The following is a 9,708-nucleotide window of genomic DNA, read 5'->3' on the forward strand; positions in this document are numbered from 1 at the left end:
CATCTGCTCTACCAAAGATAACTGCAGCTGCAGTTGACTAGCACTAGGCAAACAGATGGTCAAGAGCTGACAGGCATCACCTGTGTCAAAATACCTCCCAAACCCACTGACATAGTCCGGATCTGCCTTTAACATGACTGGACATTTTGTTGAAATTTAGACAACCATATTTATTTCAACTCTAGCAATCCCATGGATTATTCTTAGCTTTTTCTTATTTCCATTTCAGATAAAATTTCACTGAACAAATTAGTGTTCACTAAAGCATGTTTCAAGGGTGATGCTGTGCACTGCATGGTAGAGATTCTACACGAATGCCATAGCACAATTCAGAGTGCACCCCACTCAACAGATATTGCACAGGAAAATAATCCATTAGGCAAAGGGGCAACATAATTCTTTAGGACTCTCGAGTCAATGCAGACAGAACACAGAAACATCAAATAGATGACACTTTCTCAATAAACCTGTAGAGCAGAAGTGCCGGAGTCAAAATCTGAGAAAAGTATTATGCAATAAGTTAAGCATATTTAAAAGTCTTCCTGAATTTACAGCAAGTTAAAATTACTATCTCCATAGAAGCTGCCTACAGAAAATCACTCCAAGTAATAGAAAATTAATGTTTGGACAATTGCACATAACCTCTTCCATAGGCAAACTAAATTCCACATATCTACTAACACAGAACACTGAAGTTGTTCCAGGTATCACCAGTTCGCACAGAATACGCAAAAAACCAAAGCAAATGATGTAACTCATCTGGTAGGTGTAGCTATCACTGTTAAACAACCCGTGCACAGAGATCCACAGGTTACATCAGAAGAGCAGTAGACCACACCGAGATAATGCTATCAAATCTTTACTATCTTGAGCAATAAAGCAGGGAAACCAGATAAAGGAAAACGCACCCTGTGCAACTACTTTTGGATCTGAGTTTACTTTGCACTGTATTCCTGTGCTTGCCAGTTCATCCGCTGTCCCACAAAAGCACAGGCTTCGCTCAGGTCCAAAAGCAGTACCACTAGGATCAGGTAAATTGCACTTCTATTACTAATTCCTTCCAAAGCTAGAAACAAAAGTCACCCCATTGCCTTCTACACGAGGCAGCTCAGCTGACAGGCACTAAGCCTGGGCTGACAAGGTGTACCCTACCTCAGTGACCTAATACACAGGCATTGGGTGTTTCTGCATCATCACACTCCCTCACCACTTCTGAGCAAAGCCTCACCAGGTGTAGCCATCATGGAAATCTTGCAACCGTCTTGAAGTAGTAGTACTTTCAAAACTGAGACCTGCCAGACACAGACCAGCTCTGTGGAAAAGCAGCATCAGTCTGGTTTATCCACAAACCTAACAATCCACCCCCATCCCTCAGACCAACCGACTGCTTTGCACGCTCCCTTCTGCATGCGCCATCACCTTGTTCCTTCCCCCCAGCATGTGCCATCAAGCACAAACCTTCCCAAAATCTGTAGACAGGAAGAGGGGGCAAGGCTCATCAATTACAAGGTCAAAACAGAAAAAACATCCTTGCTACTGTAAAGAGTAATATGTAATGGAACAACACGCAAATGCCTGGGAAAGTACTCCACATGAGCAAGAGCACCACTGAAGAGGAGACTGAAGGCCCACAGGAAAGACAGAGGTAATCCTGAGGCAGCCACTACAGCTGTGAAGAAACATTACTAAGAGGTAAAGTCAAGAGCTGATAGCAACTCTGAGGATGAGAACAAATCCGATTAAGCAAGGCCGGAGAACTGAGCTGGAAGAATAGGACAGCAACAGAAGGATACTAAAGGTGATCATCAGAAGCACATGCAACCCTATTAACTGCTACAGAATAAATTGTGGGGTGGTTATCTGTACAAAGTAACAGTGAACTGTTTGCAAAAAGAGTAGCAGGGAGTGTGCTTATAAGAACAGACTGTATGCAGCAACAGAGAAAAAAGACGTACTTATAAATGAAAGTATGCATGCATGCATATGGAGTTACATTTGCAGTTAAAATAGTCCAGTTACACTGCAAAGTTAGCATTGCTATGAGGAGTTTGCCTTTTGTATTTACTTACACATGTACTCTACAGAGAGACTAAAGTTTACTAGGATCAGTCCATCATGCACATTTTATAATGGTAGTTAGAGTTTGACCTTTATACTGTAAACCCCACTCCCAGCAGATATGAAGTGGTAGCATTTAAAATAAAACACTACAATAGCGTGGATTTCCTACAGGAGCGATTTCATCTACATCACAATTGATTTCTCTGAAGTACTACAACTGTATGCTTGATACACGTCTTATTTTTTGTAATACAGGTAAAAAAGCCAGGAAGCTAAACTATCGTTGACAAAGATAAATCAGCAGGCTTTTCAGAGATTCCAGTCCTTTGGAGGCATCAGTGGATTACGAGACAGAAAACACAGTGTCAGTGGAATGGGAATTAGTGGGGAATAACTCCAGCCACTTAGTGGAATGGAGTCAGTAAGGAATAATAGTAGGAAACAATGCAAGGAAGTTTACTCATCTCTCTTGCTTCACTGAGAACATGGAAATGGAATAGGCCTACACTAACAAAGGCACACAGACTTCTTTCAGGAAATACTATCCTGTTTATTATGGCAGGAACTGGAGAATTGTTTTATTTCATTTAAAAAAAAAAAACCATAAGGAATTACATTCCCCCAATAGTTCTAAAGATTTCCAGATAATGATTCGCCTCCAAATCAGAACAAAATTTACAAATTTTAGGCAGAAAATACTATCATACACATGTCAAGCAACAAAACTGCTAGCTGAATAAAAACAGGGAACATACTTTATAGAAAAAAGTAGACTTAAATTTAAGCATGTGAGATAAGCTAAAGGACACATAGTTACAAAAATTTAGGTATTTGTAACATAAGAAAGGAAGTTACTACACAAGAGTTTAGGACACAACATTAAAACACTAAGGCTGAGAATGGGAACTTTTTCTCATACACATTCACTGCTACCATATCTCCACTCACATCTTTTCTACAGCTGACAACCTATTCCACTGCTGTAACAAAATAATATAAAAGCTAAACTGATCCAAGAAAGTGTTCCAAAAATGTAGTAAGCAAAGCAAAACTTCACTGCTACACAGGGTACGTGAAACAGTATCAAAAGGTCCAAAATACTTTTTGCCATTATCTTGGCTAGAACTGGGGTTATGTAACTCACACTTATGGTTACGTACTCTGCCGACAGCACGCGGTCCCTGCTCTACCCGACTGACCGTGCCCGCGAGGGAAGGTCAGCGGACACCAGTAACTCCAGCAAGACGGACAGCACGCTGTCCCACAGCATCTTGGTACCCAAGCTGGACAGCTACAGACTTGGCGGTCCCTCAGGCCTACACAGCACTGGTTGTGGTCAACACGATCCAAAGTCTAACTGCAAGCAGTTACAAATGACGTTGCTCAGAGTCACTACCGGGGCCAACACCTGTGCTGGCAGACGGGAAGCTGAACATCTGTCCATATACCCTTGCTGTGACAAAGGCTGCCTGCACATTGGGTTACACTTGCAGTATCAGAGAAAGCGGTTATATCCCTCTACCTGGCACTCACCAGTCTGTAACCACAATACTATGTCTGGTTTGGGGTCACGTAACGCAGGAGAGAGCAGAAAGCAAGATGAGCAGAAGGTCGCTCAGATGGTGACAGAGCTGCAGCACTCAACCTAGGTGGGAAGCTAAGGCAGCATGTCCATTCTGGTGAGGGAATCTAACTGCTGTCTTTCACCACTGAAGGGTAGCTGCCTAGAGGTGAGATGGAAACAGACTCCCTTCAGAGGTGCACAAGCAGGGGGTAAGAGGCAGTGGTCCCATGCTGCTCCAAGGGAACCTCCAAGTTGTGCCAAGGAAAACATTTTTCCCAGTGCACGTGGTTAAGCAGTGAAAGCGGGTGCCAAACAGAGGCTATGGAACTGTCATCACTGGGGATCTTCAGACGAGGTGCACAAAGCCCTCAGCAACCTTAAGTAACTTTGGAATTGGCTCCCTTGAGTACAGGGTCTGACTGGGTGACCTCCACAAGTCCCTTCCAACTTACATTATTCGACGATGATACCACAGATGCTCATATTTGCTCTACAGTCACATGTATTAAACTTCACTCCAGAAACTTTGCAGAAAAGCATTTATGCTGGTCCTCAAGGAAAGTAGTGAAGAGACAACTTCTTTCTTCAGGCTTAGATGAGGTACAAACGAGTATGTCAGATCTTCCAGGGAAACCGAGGAAAGAATTTGACTACACAAAGAAATAAAAACAGCATGTATTCTAATGGCTATTTCTACTCCATTCAGGGCAAGAACTGGTATAACTTCATTACATCCTGGCCAGGCCAGTGTTCTCTACTGAAGCCTAGAACTATTTTACAGTTAATTACTTCTGCCTACACAGTGTATTTCTCCAGGTTTTGGTACTTCACTACTTACTTCTGGATTCTTTCACTCTCAGTAAGCATCTGTATTATACTTTCCACTGTAGGAAGCCATTAAAACTGTGCTTTATAGGTTGCCTGCCCCAGGGCAGGAGTGGGGGAAATACAGAGAAAATTGTCATAAAGTTTCTGCTTGCTTTAGTTTTCTATTTTCAACTTTAGAACCAAAGCAAAACTCTAGTTTTCTTTTCCAGTCCACCAAATCGGATTTTGCCAGTGAAGTACCTAAATAAATGATTTAGAAACATTTTTGCTACTGAAGGGACAGAGGGATTTTAAATCCAAGAGAATTTCCTAAGAGGTAACAGAAAACGTATTTTAAATACAAGACACAAAATCACAACTGGTAAGTAATCTTCACATCCATTCTTTAAGAAATCTTTGGAATAACAAAAAAAAATTCACTTTTGCATTTCACTTCTAGTATTGCAGCGCTGCGATTTTTGTATTGTCTCTTAAAGCCATTTCTACTTCATAAAAAAAGGCAAGTGGATATCTTCTGCAAAAAAACAAGTAGAAACACATATCCTGTTTTTAAAGAAGTCTTTCAGATACAGGAAAGTATAAAAACTAACAAATTTCGCATCTCTACACTCAGTTTGCAAGTCACATTGATCTTTTACAGACTAGAAAAAAGGAGGTTATCGTGATCTTCCCAGACTACACTTGGCCTCACTACGGAAATTCCATGTTAGTATCTTAGTAAAAAGTCAGGCCAATTAAGATGTACATCATTCCTCCGCGAAGAAAAAAGTCCTAAGACTCAACATACGATTTAAAAAGGCTGAACAATAAACTTTATGTTTCACCTAAGGCTAAGTCTTACCACAGCAACCGTTAAGAAACAAAAATATTTCGAAGTAGCCAAGGAATCAAACTTTTTGCTTCTGTTCACCTATAATTTAGGAAGTTTAGAGTAGCTTTTGTAAATGCACGCCACAATCTCGCAAACAATGTGAATGGTTAACTTTGCACAAGAAGATAGCTTGAACTTCAGATGGATCAAGTTAACACACATGACTGCACCATCAGGCTTTTATTGCCAGGTACTGATAACACAACGAAGTTTACGCTGATAATATAACCAAATTTAGCAACATTTTTATTCCAGACCTTCCTTGTACACGAAAAAGACTTTTAATTACAATAAAGACACACTCTGAAGAGCCTTATCATAGTTGCAGTGCTGGCTTACACAACTCTCACCCTTTGCTCCTCCCCTACACCACCTCTTCAGTGGCACTGTGGTCTGCCGTACCAGTTAACACGAACAAAATAAGATGGGCCAATGAACTGAACCTGGTTAAAAACTACACCACCAAAAGGAATGTTACTTACTACTGTGAGCAGTTTCTTGCTCTAGGTTACCATGCAGCTACATAAACAGTTGAACAAGCACAAGTGAAACAGTGATACAAGGGCTACGTTAGCTTAGACCACTGCCAAGAGAAATACTAGTAAAATTACAGCCTAACCTAAACTGGCATCTACCTGTCCACAACTCACTGAGAGGAACAAGCACACTGAAACAAATGGGGCCTTACACGACCCCACGCTTTCAATCTGTTAAGCCGTATGCCACAATAGTGCTCTGATGAGAACCTTAAAAGTCATTGCCATTTACTTCACTAGCACACTTTCAAACTGAGTTTACTAATTGTTTACAAGGTCTGCTGCAACTACGTCCAGAAGAGGTGTGGTGGTGGGGAGGGGTGAGAAGTCTCTACATTTAACCCAGAATGTAGACTGCATTATATCATCCAAAAATCAGTACTAATCACCAAGTAAGTTAAAAAGCTGAGAGAACTCCCATAACACTACATAACTCTCCGCAAAAGTACTTCACATTTCACTCGTCCTTATTTGCCTTGGTCCTCACTTGCCCGGGTACTTTTTGTTTGTTACTTTAGGAACAGGCTGTGACTGAATAAGATCCATTGTTTTCCAATAAATAAGTCTGCAAAGAGTTTGTGTAATTACCCCTGACTTAACCATCCTTCTTTTTTTTCTTCCCCAAACTGAACTCTCAACTTCATAAAAATCCTTAAAAAAGTCACTACAAACTATTATTTTAGATTTCATCTTCTCATTCCAATGCCATCTATTTATTAGTGATTCAGATTTCTATTAAATAAAGTTACTTTTGCATAACTGGAAATAAAGAATATTTAGCTCATTTTCAATTCACATGTATTTGATAAGTTTGTGTATTCAGGAACACTTATACACCGGACACACTGAACTAACTTAGAAATGCATTAAGATCTTACAACGCACATTACCAATCTTTATACGAAAGTTTACCATGAGATTTTAACTTTTACTTATTTCTTCCTGATACTTACAACACATAACCCGTAAGTGAAAACAGAAGCATATCTCATGAAGAAGTAGAGACTTTGGTACGTAATGGGAAGCAAATTAAACGTTATGGAACAATGTTTCCATGTCTGTCTCAGGATTATATTAGACACTTCTGATGTTCAGATCCGACACTTTTCAAAAAAACAATTTAATGCAACTGAAAGGTTCAAGAATGCTGATAAAAAACTACAGACCTGAAAAAAGCCAAAAAATCCCTGGAAACACAGAAAGTCAGGGTCTGTATGAAGTTCCAGATCATAGATTCCAGTTCAGGTTTAAGTTATAGTGTGTAATAATCAAATAGTAATTAAAAAAAAAAAATCTAGATTTCCCAAATGGAAATAAAAATCAGGAGTTTATTCATTCTCCAGGTTTTACGTAGGGAAGAATTTTCCCAAGACCTTGCCTCTACACAATTGCTTTTTAAAATTATTTGGGAATATATGTAACAGAGGGAGAAACAATAAAGGCAGCCTGAAGAAATATTTCAGACCAGAATATTTCAAACATACTACACAAAGACAAAACACACCACAGTGAGCCCATACTAAAATAAGTGCTACACCAATATATTAAGCATTATAGCTGTATATTTCTGCTGAGCCAAAGCCTTCTATTCAAAGAGCAAAGCACATTTCAGAACTTGTTTTTCTTTCAAAACCATTAATTCAAGTAGTACTTGCAAGCTACCAGAAAAAAAAAAAAACAACACCAAAACAACCATCACCAAAAACCTACAAACCTCTTCCAAGAGATCCTAGAAACCCAAACAAAGCCCCTGCAATCACTGGTTGCTAACAAAATCCCGGTAAAAGCACGTATCTCCTGCCGAAGCCTGTTCCCTGGCACTAGGCCTCAAAAACAAGGAGACAGCCCGAGCGCCAGAAAGTGAGCAACTCTGCAGCAAGGCACCCAGGGAAGCCTTTCCCCTTCCTGCCAAATACTGATCCGCCAAGGAAGTCACCCAGCGCCGCACCAGCGCTGGTCCCTGGCAGGGAGCGGGACCCCAGCTCCTTCCAGCCGCACCGCACCGCTGCGGGGAGCCCACCGGGTCACCGGCGAAAGGAAAGCCCAGGAGAAGCCAAACTCCGGTGCGAGCTGAAAAACGCGCGCCGGCGGAAATGCAGAGCTGCCGGTTCGTTCCCATAGGTCTCCTCTGCAGAAAGCACCGGCTGGCTCTCCCCTCTTCATCCCTCAGCCACAACCACCACGCAGCACGGTCTACAAAGCCTAGAAAGAAACTACCTGAGCCATTCATAACTTTATGTAGATAATACTACTAGCTACTGTATACAACAGATACTACAACAGGAGACATTACAACAGCAAGATAAACTTTGCACTTAAAAAACCTGAATGTCACATAAAACGCAGAAAGATCAACAGGTTTACTGTACTGACCAAGATCAGCAAGCCCTGACAGATACCCCTGAGCAGAGCCTGTACAAAAAGTCTCCCTGTCAGATAAAACCAACTACCAGCAAGGAAAATGAATCCATCCAAACTTGAACGGCAACTACAGCAAGCTTATATAGCTCACGGAACCAATCTACAGACAAAAAGAGAATCCAGGTGGCATCACACTGACTTAAAATGCAGAAATGTTATCAGCTACAACTGAAGATCACCAAGAAAGTCACACTTACATCGTCTCTCCAGTCTTAGCAACATGACAAAGAAATTGATCCAGTATCGGGCACACTTCCTTCTTTCCTCTCTTCTCAAAATCTGTCGGTATGAGAACGACACAAAAGGAATGGTAAAGGAAGACAGGACAGAACAAACACGCATCGTAATTAGCGATTTGTTTGCTTTAACGATCAGCACAGCTCCCACAACAAATATTTCCACGCTCTCACAAAGCTTTAGTCGTCCCCAAGAGCTCCGCCGGCTTCCCAGCCCTGTAAAACACTTGGTATTTTCGTGCGGGGAAACCACACGCATTCGAGCAGCGAAAAGTTGATTTGCAACTTCTCCCGAGCAGCTACGCCGGCGGGAGAGGCTGATCTCCTCGGGCTGCGGCGGGCCGGGGAGGGGGGGAAGCGGCGGCAGGGCCGCGGGGAGGAGGGCAGGCAGGCGGGCGGGGAGCAGCGGGCGCTCCGGGCGAGGGGAGCCCCGGGCCTGGAGCCGGCGGGGTCCCTCGCCTCACGCCGCGCTGCCCCCCCCCCCCAGCCCGCCACCGATCGAACGGGGGGGCTCAGGCCTCCCCTCCCCTCAGGGCGACCCCGGGCCTCTCCCCGCCCTGCGGGACCCCCCGCCCGCCTCACGCCCGCGGACCCCCTCCCCCAGCGGGGACCCCCCCGACCCTCCGCCCTCAGCGACCGGCGTCCGCTCCCCCGGGAGCGCCTCGGCTGCAAGGGAGACCCCCGTGTCCGCCCCCCCCCCCCCGGGAACACCGCTCCCCGCACCTCCCCGCCGCAAGTCCCCCGCCACCACCTTTCAGAGCCTCCTGCAGCCTCTCGACATCCATGATCCGCCTGGGCGTCTCCCCTCGCGGTTCGGCGCTGCTCCCCTCCTCCAGCCCGCCCCCCCCCCCCCCCCGCCCCGCGCAGGGAACGGGCTCCAGCCGCCGCGCACCGACAGAGACCCCGCGCCTCAGCAACCCTCCAACATGGCGCCCGAGCCGTCCCCGTGCGCGGCCCCGACAGCCCGCCCGGCCTCCCTCCCGCCAGGGGGCGGGGGCGCGCGGGGGGGCGGGGCCGCGGGGCGGGGCCGCCCTGAGGGGAGGGGTGGGCGGGCGCGCGCGCTGCGTTGCTCGGAGACCCGCATTCCCTCGCCTCACGGATCCCCGGGGAAGGGGATAGGGACGGGGGTGCGGAGGTCCCGCCTGACTGGCGGAGCCGCCCCGCCGCGGCCCCGCAAGGAGTTTGCGCGCC

The 9,708-nt window shown here is 44.8% G+C and overlaps 1 protein-coding gene across 2 annotated transcripts in view; it reads right to left on the bottom strand.

Moving 5' to 3' along the window:
• Positions 1-9,374, bottom strand: part of PPP4R2 (protein phosphatase 4 regulatory subunit 2) — a 31,865-nt gene extending 22,491 nt beyond the window's left edge. The window contains exons 1-2 of one of the 2 annotated variants that reach the window (XM_075432568.1): positions 9,269-9,374; positions 8,479-8,560 (exon numbers count right to left, since the gene is read on the bottom strand). In XM_075432568.1, coding sequence (XP_075288683.1) covers positions 8,479-8,560; positions 9,269-9,302 — 116 coding nt within the window. In that variant the 5' untranslated portion in view covers positions 9,303-9,374. Of the gene's footprint in view, positions 1-4,077; positions 4,258-8,478; positions 8,561-9,268 lie in introns of those variants that run through there. The other variant, XM_075432569.1, reaches the window with a different exon arrangement.
• Positions 9,375-9,708: the final 334 nt, after the last annotated feature.

The sequence above is a fragment of the Opisthocomus hoazin genome, chromosome 11 (genome assembly GCF_030867145.1).
Source record: "Opisthocomus hoazin isolate bOpiHoa1 chromosome 11, bOpiHoa1.hap1, whole genome shotgun sequence".
Classification (NCBI taxonomy): Eukaryota; Metazoa; Chordata; class Aves; order Opisthocomiformes; family Opisthocomidae; genus Opisthocomus; species Opisthocomus hoazin.